Here is an 18553-nt window from a genome sequence, read left to right as displayed (position 1 = left end):
CCATGCCTACTTCACAGTCTTCACCTCAGCTTTCTCCTCTGTAAAAGCAGAGTGATAATACTTGCTGTTAATGAAAATACTTCTAAGATTAGGTACTTTTAGAAAATTAACATAGCGTGTTCCTGAAATTTGTGTGAAGTTATGACAACTTGCTTATAGAAATTCTCCTGTGGGAGAGAAGAGACAAATATTTTGAAAGGCTTACAAGTTAATGGGATGATAAATGCCAGGATCTTATTTTTCAGACTGTTCTGTTTTACCTTTTCTCCATTCCCTACCTGGGGACTGCATTACAGCTCTGTTCCCAGCAGTTGCAGGCAGCTGCCAGTTGCAGGGGGAGAACTCCTGTGGCATTATTTATGGCAGCTCTCAGTGAGAGGACAGTGATTTACTGTGCGTCATCTTCTGCAGCTGTGAATTTGCAGCATGGCAACAGGGACGTTTGGTGGAATCCTAATTTTCAGTCTGACACAGAGGTAGAGAAAGGTGAACTGGCTGAGTAAAAATTAGAACCTGTTAATATCCTCCTTTGCCTTCCCACAAATAAACTTTTACTTCTGAAATAGGGAAATTAGGGTTGGGAATATCCCACCATTCACGCTCCCATCTCTTCTCCTGCCAGATAACTTTTCAAGAGAAGTCATGGTAATCCTGATTCATCCTCTAAACTTGGGAGACTATTTTTTTATATGGCTCCCTGTCTCTTGTACTTTTCCTCCCAAAAACTCTACTTTTGACTGCAGCAGATCTTGCTAGGAAGACTCTCTGATGGGGCCTGGTTGTGACCACACCTGCCCTGTTCTCTGAGCTGAGCAACATGCAGTGGGACAGCAACAGAACCCCTTGCCCAGTTCTCAGATCTACCTCTGCTGGCAGATAGAAGGAGCTCGCTTCCCTGTGCTATCAAAAAGAGGCTGCAGAATTTGACCGCATGCCCTTGATCTTGAAGAAGATATGCACAGATCGTTTGAGCGGGCTCACCGGCTTATCCAAATTGAATCTCAGTGCCAAGTCGCTTGGTTTTGACCTATGCTATGAAATTGTTAAATTCCCTACAAAGCCATTGGCATTCTGCAGAGGGGAGTTGATAGAATAGCACCTGGGAGCGCCTTGTATTTTATTTCTGGGGTTATTTCTTTTGGCCACAGTTTATCAGGCACAAAGCACAGGAAAATGATGGGATACATTTTGTAATGTTACATGGCAAACCTTGGCATTGCATTCTGTCAGGAGCAGCGAACGACACCAGTCTGCTGCGGCACCATGTCACGACAGCATGAGCAAGCCCAGCCCAGCAGCCCCTGTGGGAAGCTGCTCCGTGGGCCTCGTCTACTGGAGAGGGAGGAGGGTAAGGTTTGCTTATTTGCTCCCAACCTTCCTCCTCTGAGATTTGGATGGCAGAAATTGCATAATTGCAAGTGGGATTAATCATTTTACAAAAGAAGTCAGTAGGTACAATAACGGAGGGTAAGTGTGCGCATTATCCAGTCTGGCCGACTATGAAAGATTTTTGCTTCAAGGCACCTCCTGTAATTGCAGATTTGGTTGGTCAAACTGTAAAACACTTTTAGGATACAAATGATGTGTGCTGTCATTGCTATGCCAGCTAATGTTTCGTATGTGTCCTATTCCCCTGAGATGAATGGAATATAATCTTCAGGTCAGTGATCAATAGATTGGTGAGGGCGGGGGGAGAAACCCCACTCCTCTAATAAAATAGGAAACCCCCAAACACTGAGAAACAATTAAGGGCTCTAAGACTGAAAAACTAAATACTGAAATTCCATTGCTTACTTTTAAGAACAGAATGTAAGATAACTACTTGGTTTAACCATGTGGATTTTGATAATCAAGATATGCAGAATTCCTCATGAAAATTGCTAAATTTTATCACAATTTCAAATGCTTTGAAATCATTCTGGAGTTTAAAAAAAAAAAATTCAGATTGTACTGTTGCTCAAAGGAAGTTGATTTTATGGGGTTTTTAAACATTCAATTTAAAAATTAATCTTGAGATTACTCCTTGAAACTTTTTCTGTTTATGTTGTTTCTAACTTACAGTTCTGTATGTTTGCTGTTGAATGTACCCATTGGACACTCCAATATGAGATATTAGAAATATAGGGCATAAGAGGGGTACGTTCTTGCAGGTGGCAAGAACTTACTCTTACTGTACTTACTCTTACTCTCTTATTTACTCTTCTTACTCTATGGAAAAGTCTCAGTTCTGAGCTGGATGGGTGATTTGCAAGGAAAAGCAGTTATTTCCTCCTGCTTCTGCCTGAGTGGAAATCTCTGACAGAAGACTTGGGTATGGTAGTGACTTTGCTGCATTTATGTTTTGCACGAAACAGACATCCCTCAAGTTTGTGTGAATCATATGGGCTTAGATTTGAGGGGGGAAAAAAGGTATCAGGTGGAATGCAAAGCTTCAGATCCTCCTGCAATCTGCCTTCTGCTCTGCTTCCTCTAGCCGTGGAAGCAATGGTAGGTCTGGATTGCGCTGCCTTGTTCCAAAGCACTAAAACCCAGAGGCCAAAAAAAAACCAACAAACATTATGCATGCGAACAGGTTCAGAACTTACTTACTGCAATGCAGAAGGGACCAGAGGACCTGATTAGGCAAAGCTTGGGAGACAAGAATACAGGCAAGCTAGCTGGCTGCGGCTCTTGAAAAACTGCAGCATTACCAGGGAGATGCCTTTATTAACAGAATAAACACTCAATCCTCCCACAGATTGTTATCCAGATTGAATGGCACTCAGTTCTTATCAAGGCACTTCTCCATAATATGGAAATCTCCCGTAGCGTGACCCCCTCGAGTAAACACCGTGCTGCTTAAAGCCCTGATTCCTATCATGCAAAGTAACTGCAGCCCCTCAGGACACACACGCAGTGGAAGGAGGGCAATAAAACATCAATTATTAACTTTCATAACCTCCAGTAGCTAGCAGGGTTTCTGTGCCAGGTTTCTTCACCTCTTTGTATCACTGGTAGTCCTGCGAGGGCACTGAAAGATGGTCTGTCTTCAAAATCTGTCAGTAAGCTCTGTGGTTGCCAGAAACCTATGGAGATGGGGTCGGCATTCTGGCACACTGGTGTGTTATTAAAGGTAATTGCTAAGTCTGGTGAAGAAGAGGGACTAGAGCAATTCCTAGTTTATCTCCCCATACATAAAAGCAACACAGTTCTGAAGGCAACAGTAACGTGTCGGTTAGGGCTGTGCACAGATTGAGCATAGCACAGCAGTCAGGCAGCTGTTTTTTTTGCAAAGTTGTACTACTTCACCCTTCATCATTTCCTTCTACACCCAGGGGAGGTCAAAAGATCTGAATGCTTATAAAGGTAGAGAAATTTATGATCTCCCATGTCTTTGAGGGAGGCTTACCTGATGTACTTTGGAAGGGAAAGTAAGCAGAGCTGGCTCCGGACCAGCTGGGGTGCCCTAGGCAATATTTCCAGGGGCACCCATCTCGGGCAGATCTATTTGTAACTTGGGCCAAGCTTGTGTCAAAAGTGTGATTTGGCACATGTTTAGCCTGAACAGCAGGAGTAGCATTTCTCAAACTGCAAAATTTAGTTTAAGAAATTTTAATTATTTTTTTTTAAGGATGGTGGCATTCACTCTTTAGTGCCTCCTGTAAATTTGGCAGGTACTCTTGTAATTTCCTAGGCAGAATTGTGGCAGTTCCTTAGGCTTCCCCGGATACACACACAGCGGTATAGTGGCTATTTGAAGAGTATTCATTAGTCGGGTTTGAGAAAGGCTTTAAAGAAAGACTGTATTTTGGAGGTGTCTCTAGAAATGGTTCTTCTATGAAACCCTTTTGCCTGGGAGAACAAGTCAAAGTAATGAATTAAATTTTGAAGCACTAATTTATCATATGGAATAACTTAAACTTTTTCACTTTCAATATCCAAAGGATTGTTTGGAGAGGGCTCTCCTCAGTATAACATTAACCTATAAGGTTGGTTAGTGCAGTGTTCATGTTCAGAAGTACCAGTTTCAAACCCCAATATGTTTAAAACCTTGGATAGGAATGGATCTGGGAAGCTTTCACTACTGTAACCAAGTACCTAGGAGATAAGAACCTTTGAGATATTTTTAAATGTCAAATTTCAGACACAAAGCATATTACTGTGATTTGATCTTCAGACTATGTATTTATCCGTCTAGCTTCTCCTATTCTATCAGCAACTCTGCTTACCTTGGAGATAGTTTAAAACTATTGATTTGGGTTCTTTACATTCCAAATTATAATATTTAAATCAAACTATATAAATCATTCATTTAAACACCATCTAAAAGAAAGTTCTGAAGGCTTTGGTTTTCATTTTTAAAGGCTTAAAAAAAAGCACTGGACAAACAGTTAAAAAAAACAAACAAACAAATAGTCATCAGCTATGTATTTTATCATCTTTGCTTATGTAAATAGCAAATAAATGTCAAATATGCAAGTGCCACCTAGATCTCTTACTTTAAAAATGAGCTGTTCTAGGCTGTCAGTTAACAGGACAATGCAACTGATTTGTCTTCTGTTTTTCAACATGTGGATGTAGGTACTTTGTATAAGAATGAGTCTTTGCACTAACTGAAGCATGACTCCAAGCAAAGATGACCATTTCCAGATTCTTACACTGGAAATGAAAGAGCTTTTCCTTCACCCAGTAACCCAAATACCACAGTGTGCTTAAGGATGATGCTGACATTTTCAAAGACCACCCAAGGTTTTCCTTTTCTGACTGCAGATATGCTCTGGGTCTCTGTGGGACTTACTGTCTCTTCCTTTCCAGCTCTCTTGCATCTTTTTAGCTTCTTTTCATATTGCCTGTTATCAATTTTTTGGAGCCCAATTTTGATATTAGCAAAAACCATGTTGTCATAGCTGTAATGAGTGCTTGACTTTTAAAGGTAGCATAAACATATACAATATATAAAACTTAAAGTTCACTAGTCACCACAACTCTTAAGATTAATCATGTTAGTAATTTGATTTCTCATGTAATTGCTTCTTAGCTGAAGATGAGGCTTGCATATTCATTCAGTGCTAGGTCAGGTTCAGTGAACTCCTTGTTTGTTTATTTTTCCTTCTCATAGGACGCCAGCAGATGGTCTAAATAGATTAGTTACAGCTATCCTTATGATCTATTTTTTTAAAAAAATATTTTTCCTTAAAGGACAAACATTTTAGTATTTCATTTTGGTGTATTCTTAATGAAAACTTTTGTTGTTTAATTTGTCACTTTCTTCAAAAAAAAAATCTGAGACTGAACCTGGGTTAAATAGTAATTGACCCAAATAAGTGTCCTTGATACTTACGCAACTCTCTGTAGATGTTCTCTTGTCATTTAGGATTCATAAATAGGTACTAATAAATAGGTACCTATAGGTACCTATAAATAAGTATAATAGGTACTAATACTTCTATCACTGCTTTCTCCTGAGCAGGAGAGATCTGAGTGATAAGAGGCCAGTTAAGCTCACTTCAACTTTTTTCTATATTAAAAATGAGCAGAAGAGCTTGAATAATTTTATTATTTTTCTTTATGTAGGTTTCTGAATTGTCACTGTTCGATAAACCTCTGCAGCTGGAATAAAACTATTATAGAGCCATCCTTATAAATTCCACCACAATTGTGTAATAAATATAATTAATGTCTCATTTCTTGTTACCGCAGATGCTGTTTCATTTAAGCTTAGCCATCAGTATTTGAGAGGGAATGTCCATTAAGTTTAACAGTTTTAAGTAAAAAGTTCACTAATTTGAATGAAGTGATACTAATTTATGGGATCCAAGTCATGAGTGCTGCATCTTCTAAAACTAATGGTTTATTGCTGTGCAAAAGAGAAGGTCAGCTGCTTTCTCTTTTTTAATATTGTTTGATATGCAGATCCTTAATGCTGAACAGCAGGTCTGGTTTACTATTGCCGCTTCTATCATATCTAGGAAGTGAGATATTTATCCTTGTTTCCGCACACTGACTTCCTAGCGACAGCAGCGTGATGCCGAGCGCTGCTGAAGGGCAGATCGGAAGGCAACCACCTGCCCATCCTCATGGGGCACAAGTTAGTTGGATTTAAATCTGTTTGGAGTCCCTGCCAGAAAACAGGCTTCTCAGCTGGACCCAAGGGCACTCTTTTGCTGGGTTAAGTGGTAGGAAAGGGTGGAGAGGGAGCGCAGCTTCGCCTAATCTGGCAGCCCAAGCTGCATTTGGCTGGTGTGAAAAATTTCCTCTTGTGGAGCTTGTGATTGGCAGCTCATTAAAATGCTGGCTTAAGGAAAAAGAAAAAAACCACAACAACAACAAAAACCACAGAAAACCACACACACGGAAAAACAGAAAATAGGCTCTTCAAAACCAGCATTTTTATTTACAGATATCAAGACCTGTAGCTGAAGGAAGGACTGGAATAGCAATGATCTTTCTACCTCCAGGTGCTTTGCTCATCTTGCAAGCTCTCCCAGCATCGCCTCTGTCCACTCGCGGGCAGGCACTGGCACTGCTCCCCTCTTTCTTTCGTGTCGGGGCAGGTGCTTCCGCCCTACACCTTCCCATGCCTCCTCCATCTCTGGGCTGTATTTTTGAATGATCCGGTGCCCCTTTTAATTCTAGGCTTAGGTCTAGGGATGGCTAGCTGGGTAGTGCAGCTGGTGCCGGGCAAGCAGCCATTTCTGGATGAACACCTTCCCACCAGCTCTATAAACACTTCCAAGTTTTATTTCTGACCATTCCTTATCTCTATATTCTGTGCATTTGGGCAAGACAGGATATTTCCCTCCTGGAGGTGAATACAGATAAATCCATCACTCTCATCAGCAGCTCTGTAATGGCCCATGGCTGTAGTATGATGCAAATGCTATTTGTTGGGCAGCTGGGGAATGACAATATTTGTTGGCACTGGGAATAGCATCCAAGTCAAGGCTTTGAGCATCAACGTGCATCTATCACAAGGCTCCAAGGATAAGGTCAAAATAATGAAAACTCATCAAGTCTCAGTGAGAAAATGAGGTGCTGCTGGCAGGGCAGAAGGTGAAAAGGACCCCTAAGAACCTTCTACTTGCCTGTCTCCATCCTTATTCCTTGTTTCCCTCCCCATGAGTGGCCTGTCTCTTCCCCAGGCAGGAGGCAGCGAGCCAGGCCAGGCAGCGGCCATCCCTCTTTGGGACCAAAGCCCAGAGTCAGCCTCACAGGTGGCACCTGTGAAAGCTGCTCTGCTGCTGAGAGGTGGGCCTGCTTTGCCAAAACCTAAAACCTGCTCAGGGAGATGCCACAGGAGTTGGCATCACTGCAGTTATTGCCGTGAATAAGAAAGACTTAGGCAGTCACTTCACTCAAACATAAAAAGTCTTTGTGGGTTCCTTCCTACCTGTTTTGATAACTGAAGGATGGTCACAAATCAGCTTAGTTTTATACCTTGTTTTACAAGAGGGGAACCGAACTCTGTGAAGACTTGGCACCAGATTTTTGTTAGAAAAGCTCCCGTGTGGAGCTTTTGCCCAAGGAGTTTGACTCTTGGTTAGCCACTGGAGAAGCTTCTTGAGCTCTTTTAACCACTTTGCCCTGTCTGCAGGCACCGAGCACTCCCAAACACAACCTCTGAGAGCTTCCCAGGAGCCAGTGCAAGGGCTGGGACCTTGGTTGAAGACCCCCAAGGCACAGCCTGCTGAGGTACACAAATAGCTTTTTTTAAAAAAAAAAAAAAAATTACTTTTTTCTCCCACTTTTGATAGTGAGCACTCACTGCACGGCTGTGAGCACCTCCTCTCTGCAGCAGCCTGACCCTGGAGACTTAGAGTCAGATTGGCACCTCATCTCCTCTTCCTTGTCAATGCCAGTGGTGAAATGATCCCTCTGGATAACCTGTTCCTGGCGCAGGAAGCTGATAGTCAGTAACCTTTGACATCTCGGACCATGCATTGGCACTTCTGGTCTCATTGTAAACCCCCTGTCATGTCTCTTGCTTGCTACTGATACCATAAAAACAGTGTTGTCACAGATGCCTCAATTTTGTAACATTTGTGACACCTTGCTATCATAATAAATTGGGGTGTTTTATCTGTGGGCATTTTGCAGGAGTAATTACATTTCACAGCCAGCAGCAAAGTATGTAGTTACCGAGTTGAATCCAGCCCTATTCCTATTGATCCAGCAGGATTTGTTCACATCACTGTCAGATTTGGAAACCACAGGCAGTTTAGTTTTCTGTGTTTTTATCCACTAGAAATCACTAGGCACTGTGAATTCAGGGCCAAATTAGTTAAAGTACATGCAGACATCTGCTTTTGTGCAGCTTAACTTCAGGTCATTGCCTTGAAAAATGGTACTGTAACAGTTTGCCTGCTAGAGAAGAATTTATTAAGACCCACGCTCTATCCATAAGCAAGTTTTAAAGGTCATGTTTTTCAAACAAATCAGATTATTTCACTATATGTTTCAATATTTTGTAAGCTTTTTAAGACTATGGTATTTCAAAACAGTAGGAGCTCATGCAGCCTACTTGCCACCACTCTTACTACTGGCTTACGTGTTGTAATACTGCTCCATGCCAATACAGCAGGCTCAAAGGAGCCGAGACTGTTGAGGAAAAGTTCAGTTGTAAAAATCTGGGACTTGTGAGAAAAGGCACTTGCTGGAATTATAGCAGTTAGTGCATCATTACCATTCCGAGCATTTAGTTAATGCATTATTACTTTAGTAATTTATTAAATTTGAAAATCAAATATAAAACTGATTGTAGTATCTGCCACCCAACAGGTATGATTAGATTGGATAAGGGCACCCAGCAGGAACTGCAGCAAAAGCACATATTTTTATGGAAAGAGTGCCATCGTGTGGGAAGCTCCTGCGGCACACAAGTATCGCAGTGCCTACATGCCGTGCACGCTTGCAGGAAACCTTCCTTCCTCATGATGTTTCTCATGGAATTTCAATAAAAGTACAATTTTCATTTCTGAAAATGTGCTACAAAAATAGGAATTTTCATAGCTAGGGACAGGTTGGTAGTGTTAAATCTTCTCCATATGCTAACTAGTACTTTGATTCCACAAACAGGTGAATTCAGAAATGAAGCGTTTACTAAGTCTAATAGAAGTGGCATCTCCCTTTTTCTCTGTATGAAGTTAACATAGATAGATATTCATGCTCTTATAATTTCTCTTGATACGTATTTTATCTCTCAACAGCTGTTTTCAGCTACAGTTTTACAAGGCTTCGTTATAAGCTTTCCATTTCTCAAGCTTTTTCATGTAATGATGCAATTACTATCCCGGGTTTCTGCTTCTTTCTTATGTTTTCCTTTAAATAATTGAACTTATATGTTACATCCATAAAGAAAATTGCCAATAATTAGCAGTAGTACAATTAGGAATAAATCTCTGTTAAGGAACAGAGTGCCTTTATGCAAATGCCTATTGTTGAAAAGATGTCTTGTATAATCAGGAATTACACTGACAAGTGAAGAATCATTTAATTAATGAGGATAGAGCAATCATTTGGATGGTTCATTCTATTACTGACTGAATAAAAGAGAGAAAACAGCCCTACTCAGGGATTAGAGCTGCTGCTAGAAGAAATAAGCCCTGCAATGCTGTTCTGCTACTGCCTTGTGTAGATTGTACGGTAATTCCTAAATATAAAAACACATATGCCAAATGTTTGGGTGGGGCATTGAAAATTAATCTTCTATTACTCCACAAGAACTTATACAAAAGGGTTCTGTTTAGGCTATCTGCTGCTCCTGCTAACCTGACAGACTGGAATATTTGGGCCAAAAGACTCACATAAGGCCTAATGCAGGATCCTAGGCTGGCAAGAGCCAGAATTAGGGTGAGTTATATCTGTAAGCACTGTATGCCGTGATAGAGAGTAGCATATGGACTGTGTTTGCAGTATCAAAGCTGTAATTATGGTGGGAAAGGACCTGCGGAGGTCTCCAGCCCAGCAGGAGGAGCCTCAAAGCAGGTTCAGTTAGGTCAAGTTGCTCTGGGCCTTGCCCAGTGGGCCTTTGAGTATTGCCAGGGATGAAGATGACGCAAATTCTTTGTTCTAGTGTTTGACCACTCCCATTTTCCTTCTAGCAATTCCCTAGTCGGAATTGCCCATGTTCCAGTTTGTCCTAGCTGCATCTCTTCCTGTCACTGGGTCTGGCTCCAGCTTCTCTACGTGTTCCCAATAGGCAGCTGCAGGCAGCAATGACAGCAATTGTGCATGTGATCCTTGTGCCTCCAAAGCTCCTCTGAACAGGGATATCTGATAACAGCTATTCTGTCTCTTGCAATAGAACAGAGACTACTCCCATATTTGACTTATCCCTGCCTCCTCAGGAAGCTTTGGGATGGAGCTTCTCTAAGGTGGCATTCGGTTTGGGAAAATTCAAAATATGACCCAGGCAACTCTCACCTTGTTCACCATTCTCCAGGGCTAGACCTTCAGTGATGCACTGTCAGCAGGCATTGCACAGAATTTGTCCCACTTCTTATAAACACAAAGCTATGTAAACAAGGTGATTCTGGGATCTCCAAATGTACATGTATCACCTGCAATCTGTTCCTCAAGGGTGCTGTTCCCTTGGTACAGCACAGAGGTGGACAAGCAGTTACCTTCTGAACAGGTCAGGATCTCAGCCATGGGATGTACTACCAGGTAGGAAGTAGAAACTCACTCCAGAACTGTGCTGGGGTTTAAGCCACTGATGGCTGCATGAAGTCTCCTATTCCTGGTAGGACCGCAACATAAGTATAGGGTTGTTTGGATGTGTCATAGAAAATTTAGTGGCTTCATTGACATGGCTATGTGTTCAAGTGGCATTAGAGATCATAGAATTGTCTAGGTTGGAAGGGACCTTCAAGGTCATCGAGTCCAACCACTAACCTAACACTGTCAAAACCACCACTAAACCATGTCCCTAAGCATCACATCTACCCATCTTTTAAATATATCCAGGGATGGTGATTCCACCACTTCCCTGGGCAGCCTGTTTGATAATCCTTTCGGTGAAGAAATTTTTTCTAATCCAATCTAAACCTCCCCTGGTGCAACTTGATGCCGTTTTCTCTTGTCCTATCACTTGCGACTGGGAAGAAGAAACTGACCCCCACCTCGCTACACTCTCAGGTAGTTGCAGAGAGCGATAAGGTCTCCCCTCAGCCTCCTTTTCTCCAGGCTGAACAACCCCAGCTCCTTCAGCTGTATAGAGCAGTTCCCCTATGCTTCTGAGGTACATTCAAATTTCCCTTCATAATACTGTATTTTTCCCGAGGTTGCGGTAGACCACTGCATGTAGTTGTTATGGTAGCCCTGAGTCAGTGGGACAGCTTTTCTTCCCCCTTCAATGCAGTACAGTCTCTGATAGCAACATCCCAGACCTCTACGGGTTTGTGTGCACTTGGATTTTTTTGCATGCTGTGTCAAATGATTGCACAAGTAATTGTTTGCCTTCCAGTGCTGAAATGAAAAACAAATTTATTACATGAAGGAAAACATTTATTCTTTTTAAGTGTAATCGTTGAATTTTTTATTTTGGGTAACCAGATGCACCCGGCTGCTACTCTAGTCACTTCTGGATATTTCTAAAAAAAAAAAAAAAAAAAAAACAACAACAGAAAAAACAAAACACTCTCCTCAGAAATAAATTAACTATATATGAAAATCTTCTTCCAAACAAAATTCTCATTTCTCAAACTGTTTATCCCATAGGAAGTCTAGCTAAATATGCTGGCCTTGCAAGCTGCCCGGTAGATCTTTAGCAGTGATCTGGGTACATAAGTTCATGGACAAGTGAATTCTGCAGCAAAGAACCTTCCTGTGGAAAACGTTTACCAGCTGGTCACACACTCCCGTTGAGCAAGACCAGTTTAGGTCTTTACTGACTGTAACTGCTACAGTTCTGCTCTCTCTCCACAGCAGCGACCAGGCAAACTGATAAAGATCAGTTTACAGTAAGGTAACGTGTATCCTGTGGTACATCTGAGCTGGTGGTTTTGGTTTTTTTTTTTTATTAAAATGCAAAATATATATTGTCAAATACCTAATGCACTACAAAAGTCAATGGACATAGTCTGTAGTAAAAGCAGTTAAGAAAATACCGTATTTACTGTATACCTAATACACCTTTAAAAAAATATGTAAAAGTAAAGCATTTTCATTAAGGGTCTTAAAAGAAGGAAAGAGAGACTTGTATGTGCTTTCCTGTATCTAGAGTGCAGCATAGACTGAGGATATGCTTAGTCTTACAGGCAACCCCCTATTCTGGCTTGTCTTTTCCAGCTAAATCAGTCTGTCTGGACTCATCAGCTGCTTGGCTTTCCGAGATACATGGGAAGATTGCAAACAGTCGGATTACAGCCCCATGCTTTCAGGTGCCACCTCCGCTGCCCCACTGTAACCCCTTACTCTCTGCTTTCTCCTCAAGGATTTTGGAGCTGCAACAGAATGGCGACATGGACATACTGAAGCATAAGTGGTGGCCGAAGAATGGTCAATGTGATCTATACTCATCTGTGGATACCAAACAGAAAGGAGGTGCCCTGGACATAAAAAGTTTTGCAGGTGTTTTCTGCATCCTCGCTGCTGGGATTGTCCTATCCTGTTTCATTGCAATGTTGGAAACGTGGTGGAATAAAAGGAAAGGCTCCCGGGTTCCATCAAAAGAGGTATTAGACCCTCCATTTCTCCTGGGGAATTTTCAAGCACCCTAAAGATTGCTGCCTTGACCTTATAGGATTAGAGAGGGTGGGGAATCAAATTCAGAAAAATTTCCTTATCTTGCTGATTTTTTTAAGGTAAATGTTGTTCCTCAAAAAATCTCTTTATCTATTATTTCTAGGAAAGCTTGAATGAAACAAAAAACAATATATTGATGATGTATAAATATGCGATTATTCTGAGTAAAATACAACTGTTACTTGTAGAATAGTACATTATTAATACATCAATATTTAGTTCATTATTCACACTGGTGAGAGCTAATTCTCACCAGTAAGTTCAAAGGTTTCTTGGCTTCTTCTTGAAAAATATATCCCCTAAGCTCAGTGGCTGAGTCTTTCAAAATAGATTTGCAAACTTTAGACCCTTAATCAACGGTTAGCTTCTTAAATAAGCTTGTTCCCGTTTTCAGAAACATTGACCTCTTGAGACATCCATGAACTTTGGTTCTTGTTTAATCTAAAGTCCAGGGAATTACATTAGATCTTTCAGATTCAGGCCAGACTTATTTCCGAAATCTACTACAGACTTGTTTCAGAAGCAGGTGTTTGCTTCTACACCCGCATGTGTAATGCTTTTTTTTCCGTGGCAATCCACCTGTCCCTCTACCAGCCATCTGAGCCTTATGCGGTCCTATAACAAATTTCTTGCCTTCATAATTAATTCTTTAGCTCTACAAAATACTAGAAAAACATTAGGGAAAAAAAAAAAAAAGAATTTATTAAAATGTACTTGGCAACGATGCCCAAAGCTGAACCTAAATGTGAGCTTTAATGTAGCACTATCAATTATAGCTTTTCTGTCTGTGTAGCTTAGACACATCTGTGTAGCTTGTGGGGTATTGCTGTTAATTTGTGTGCAGTGGTCTCACCTTCTCTGCAGTTTCTCCATTGTGTTTATTTCTGCTAATCTAATGCTGTGTAATCAGGCAGGATTTATTACACTACCTAATTAGACAGCATTGGCACTGATGTTAGAATACGTTTAATCTTTTCTTGCCTGTTTTAATTCCCAAGCTTTTTTTTTTTGTTCAAGATCTGGACCGGACCATTATTAAAAGAAAAAAAAGAATCTCTAGTCTTTAAATTGGGTTTCTCAGGAATGGAAACTGTATAGTTTCAATGGGTAAATTATTTTAAAAAACTAAAATTTACTTGATTGTTGTTTACCCAAACTTTCAGAACTTCATACTTCATATTTATCTGGTGCAAAACATAAAAATAAATAACAAATGAAAAGAAAAAAATAACATGGATTTTTTTGTATAACTACAAAATTTCCAATTTCAATTTTCAAATGCAGAGAAATTCATGTGTATACTTTCCACAAATGGTATAATTTGGCCTCCTTGATCTTTGTTACGTGGTCATTAGCTTAGCATTTAAAATTGCATCTCAACACTAAATTGAAAAGCTTGGCTCAAAATTGAGTTTATCGTGGACGTATGTGCTGAATGTCCCCACTATTCTGGATGTGGGGGTCATTCAGCAAAGAAATACATCTTAACTAACTTTCTTAAAATTCATTTTAGCTTCCATGAAATCCATTGGCTCTTCCAGGCCACTAGTCCAGAGTCGGGGGTCAGATTGGGCCAGTTTGTGGTCAGCAAGCCAACCCTTTTTCCTGGTGGCTGCCATCTTGTGCTCCAGAATGCAAGCATTTATACTGAAAAAAAATTGTCTTATGGTTGCGAAGATAACATTTCAGTTGCGTACCAGAAGTTATCCATTCAATGATGTCTGCCTGAGTCTGCAGACAGCCTTAAACGGTAGCTCTGAGAGAAGTATGAACCGCCCCAGTAATCTCAATGGGATGTTGACTCTGAAGCCTGATGATAATTTAAATGTGAAAACTGCTGAATATTTCACTACTGATCACACAAGAGAGAAGAGGAAAGATCATATTATGGAGATATGCACAATCTTACTGTGAGTGGGTCTCATTTTGGTGTATCGATTGGGTGGAGATTGGGTTGTGGGCTAAGCATGGGACAATATCACCACTTCTATATTTTCACTGGTCTGACCCTAGCCCCAAATGCATCTCTGTAAGAGAAGAAAGAGGAGTATTTTGAGTAACTTATAGAGGCTCAGAAGTGATGAAATTCCAATCCTTTCTTGATTGGCACTTTAAATTAAAAGGTGTTTGTATGTTTTTTTTTTCAAAATTAAAAACAAACAAACAAAACCCCCAAAACAAACAAACAAAAAAAACAAACAAAAAAAAAAGGAAAAATGTTTAGGACTGTCCCTCAGAGACATAGTCATGACTTGCACACGCTAATAGAGCCTCTGTATATTTCTTTAGCTTCTGATGTGGCCCCAGTTCTCCTGCATCCATATGCAGCTCCAAAGTTTTTAGGAGAGAGCGTTTGGTGAATGCGTTTGGTTTTGGTGTCACCTGTGTGGTTGTTATGTGCATCCATGTCTATGTCCACATGTGAATAAACTATAGACAGAAAGCTAAGTCCGAAAAATGAGCACTGCATTTTTTCCCTCCCGTGATGAGCCCGAACCAAAGCCTCTGAGGTCAGCGATCGTCCAGTCCCTGGGAGATCCCTGATGCCCTGTTCCCTGCCCCTTTTCCCCCGGTTCGTCCCCCTGTCCCTGCCCTCGGAGGGTAAAATCCTGGAGGGGAGCTAGTCTCAGCCTCCTTCCAGTCAGGCTCTGTGTTCGGCGTGGTACCAGTGCAAATATTCAGTGATCCGTTTTGCTAAGTAGATGAACTCCTACAGTTTGTTCTAGGTGTGGACTTTTTCAGAGTGCTTGACTTCATTCCTAGACAAAGGAGGGATCTCAAGCCCATTCGGTATACTAGGAGTTTTGCCATTGATTCAGGGAGCTCTGGATCAAGCCAGTCATTGAATTGCAGTAATCAAGGCTGGAAGTCATCAGTGCACATCTATCGGCTGCCTAATTATCCTCTGTGAGGTCCTAGAGTGTGAGATATTTCTAGTGGCCTGGAAGAGCCAGTAGATTTCACAGAGATTAAGGTAAATTTTAAGGTTAGTTGAAATCAATTTTTGTTCTGAATGAGCTGCACTACCTAGACTGAGGGAATACCCCTGTACGTGTATATTTAATGTTGCTTTGAATTAAGCTTTGCAGTTCAGTAGAAATATCTATGTACAATACAGGTGATTTATTGTGTCACCCAGGACTTTCTCCTCTTTTTTTAACTTCCATGCATTTAAATTCTTGATTATAACAAACAAACCTGTTTAACTGAGTTCTTTGGGAGGAGAGATTTAAGAAGGAAAAGGGACAGAGGTAAGAGGAGGGATGATATATTATAATAAATACCCCAGGTCACCTGTCTGTTCTCACCCACAAGAGTGTAATTCCATCAGAATCAATGGAATTGCTTCTTTGTAGGTAAGGGGAGGATGAATCCCTCTTTTGGCATCGTAATTTGAAATTGCCCAGTGCACTCCTTTCTGTGTGATGTCAGCGAGTCACCAGTGCTTGGATTTTTGTCTGGAAGTTCAGCTTTTCTGTGCCGGAATTTATATTATAAAAGCAAAAGGCTACCTGAGGTGTTTTTAGCCCTTCCTTAAGCCCTGAGAGGATGACAAAGACGGCAGCCTGATCCCTCAGAGCCTCCCATGTTGACATTCAAACTCAGTCCTCATTGCAGAGTTGAAGAACTGGCAACATCCCAGGCATTTGAGATTACACTTTGCTTTCATGGCACAAAATTTACTGCTATTCAGCTGTTCCTAGTCCAACACACCTAGCTCCGAGCCTGGCTTTTCCTGACAAAAACCAACCGGTAGCACTTGGAGATTTGTTGTTGGGATTCAGGGTTTGAGGGTAGCTGTGGTGTAAGGATCTGCCTCCATTTGGCTTGCCCCACCGAGCTTCAGGCGAGGGAGGTGTTTGGTGGTGACACTCAGAAATGCCATCAGCCAACAGCCAGATGTAGTTAATTGCACGTTGTGCTTCCCAAGCAGTTCTGATCGCACTGTGAAGCTTCAACACAGCACAAACAGCGATGGTGAGCAGTGCCTCTTGTTTTTCTCATTTCCCAGGATGACAAGGAGATCGACCTGGAGCACCTCCACAGGCGCGTGAATAGCCTCTGCACAGACGACGACAGTCCCCATAAACAGTTCTCCACCTCTTCGATTGACTTGACCCCGCTGGACATTGACACTTTACCCACACGTCAGGCACTGGAGCAAATCAGTGACTTCAGAAACACTCACATCACCACAACCACCTTCATACCAGAACAGATCCAGACTCTGAGCCGCACGCTGTCTGCTAAAGCCGCTTCAGGTTTCTCCTTCGGCAGTGTGCCCGAGCACCGAACTGGCCCTTTCAGGCACAGGGCACCCAACGGTGGCTTTTTCAGAAGCCCCATCAAAACCATGTCATCTATCCCTTACCAACCAACTCCTACTCTGGGGCTGAATATCGGTAGCGACCCAGACCGAGGCACCTCTATCTGAGCATCAGACCAAGTTTCTTCACTGTTTCTTTTTTAGGACTCCCTTTGCAAGGAGCAGCTGTAATATTGTGGGACTAACATGGATGTAACCTCTTTTCTTTTCCGTATCTTTTGGTTCTGAGGTTTGTTTTAGTTTGTTTGGGAGTTATTTTCTGTTCGGATTTTTTTTCCTTTTTTTAAATTTTATTTAAGAATCAGGATTATTAGTAACAACTCTTCCTCCTTCTCTTCTCTGCTTTCTCAGTCTGGTCTCCTCTGTCTCCCCTTATTCTCTTTACTACTTGAATCACTTATTCTTCGTTTATCACCATGTTAGGTTTTGGTTACTTGAGGCTTTTCATATACTTTAAATATAGGAAACGTGCAGCAATTCATGCATAGAAAAACCCTGAGGATTACTTTACAGAAGGGCATTTGCTCCTCCTCGCACACCGCCTTTTTTTACTATAATTGCAATAACTTAAGTCCTTTTCATGTATTCTGCTGCATCCAGTCAGTGCTCCACTGCTGTGTCCTTTTAACTGTGGACCAAAGGCAAACCCTGCAGTTTAAAAAACTGAAAAATTAAAAAAAAAGGCAAAAATTAAAAAAAACTGAAAAAAATGAAAGCAAAACAAGTGAAGTTTAAAGATCATTCAGGCCCCGTAATACAAGAATGCAATTTTGTAAGATTACAAAAAGCCATTACTATGCCAGTAAAGACTACAGTTAAATCTACTTTTGCACTGCAACAGTGCATATGACCTTTATGTGATTGTACAGTGTTAAAAGTTTTTCTTATGTACAGTAAACTGTATCATATGGCAGAAGCCTCTGTTGTGTTAAATAAATTAGTATCTCATACATATATATATACATATATACACACACGTATGTATATATATATACATGTATATATAGCTATAAAATGGCAGCCGTTGCTATTGCAATCCATTTAATAAAGCTTTAGTAAAAATGTGTTGTATACAGGAAAGATGTACAGTGCAGGGGGTCTTTTCATTTAGAAAAGACAGGTTGCTTTAATGTTATTCTGACTTGCATCGTTTGCCAACAGAGCATATTTTATACTTTTTTATTAGAACATCCAGGGCAATTTAATGTTTGTACCTAGATGTAACTCCTTTGGTTAGGTTTTGCATTGGCTATTGAGCATTCTATAAGGCTAACCTTGATAATTTTACTTTTAATTAATTAGACAAATGGAACTCTCTCGTAGGTATACCACATTCATGAACAACTAATATAGCTCTAGAGAAGTTTAAACGTAGATCAAAGGTCAATAAATTATTTTCCAAATCAGTACAGTTGATCAATACAATAATGGTGTTAGTAGAGGAAAAAAAAGCCCTCGAGAAATACGGATGTGGCCTTAATTATGATCATGTGTTATTCTAAG

The 18553-nt window shown here is 40.9% G+C and overlaps 1 protein-coding gene across 2 annotated transcripts in view; it reads left to right on the top strand.

Moving 5' to 3' along the window:
- GRID2 (glutamate ionotropic receptor delta type subunit 2) overlaps positions 1-17158 on the top strand; it is a 764624-nt gene extending 747466 nt beyond the window's left edge. For both annotated transcript variants that reach the window (XM_074147380.1, XM_074147378.1), the window contains 2 exons: positions 12413-12653; positions 16736-17158. In XM_074147380.1, coding sequence (XP_074003481.1) covers positions 12413-12653; positions 16736-17158 — 664 coding nt within the window. The remainder of the gene's footprint in view (positions 1-12412; positions 12654-16735) is intronic.
- Positions 17159-18553: the final 1395 nt, after the last annotated feature.

The sequence above is a fragment of the Numenius arquata genome, chromosome 5 (genome assembly GCF_964106895.1).
Source record: "Numenius arquata chromosome 5, bNumArq3.hap1.1, whole genome shotgun sequence".
NCBI classification, from domain to species: Eukaryota; Metazoa; Chordata; class Aves; order Charadriiformes; family Scolopacidae; genus Numenius; species Numenius arquata.
Note: the sequence above shows the minus strand (reverse complement) of the source record. Positions and strands in the feature narration are given on the sequence as shown.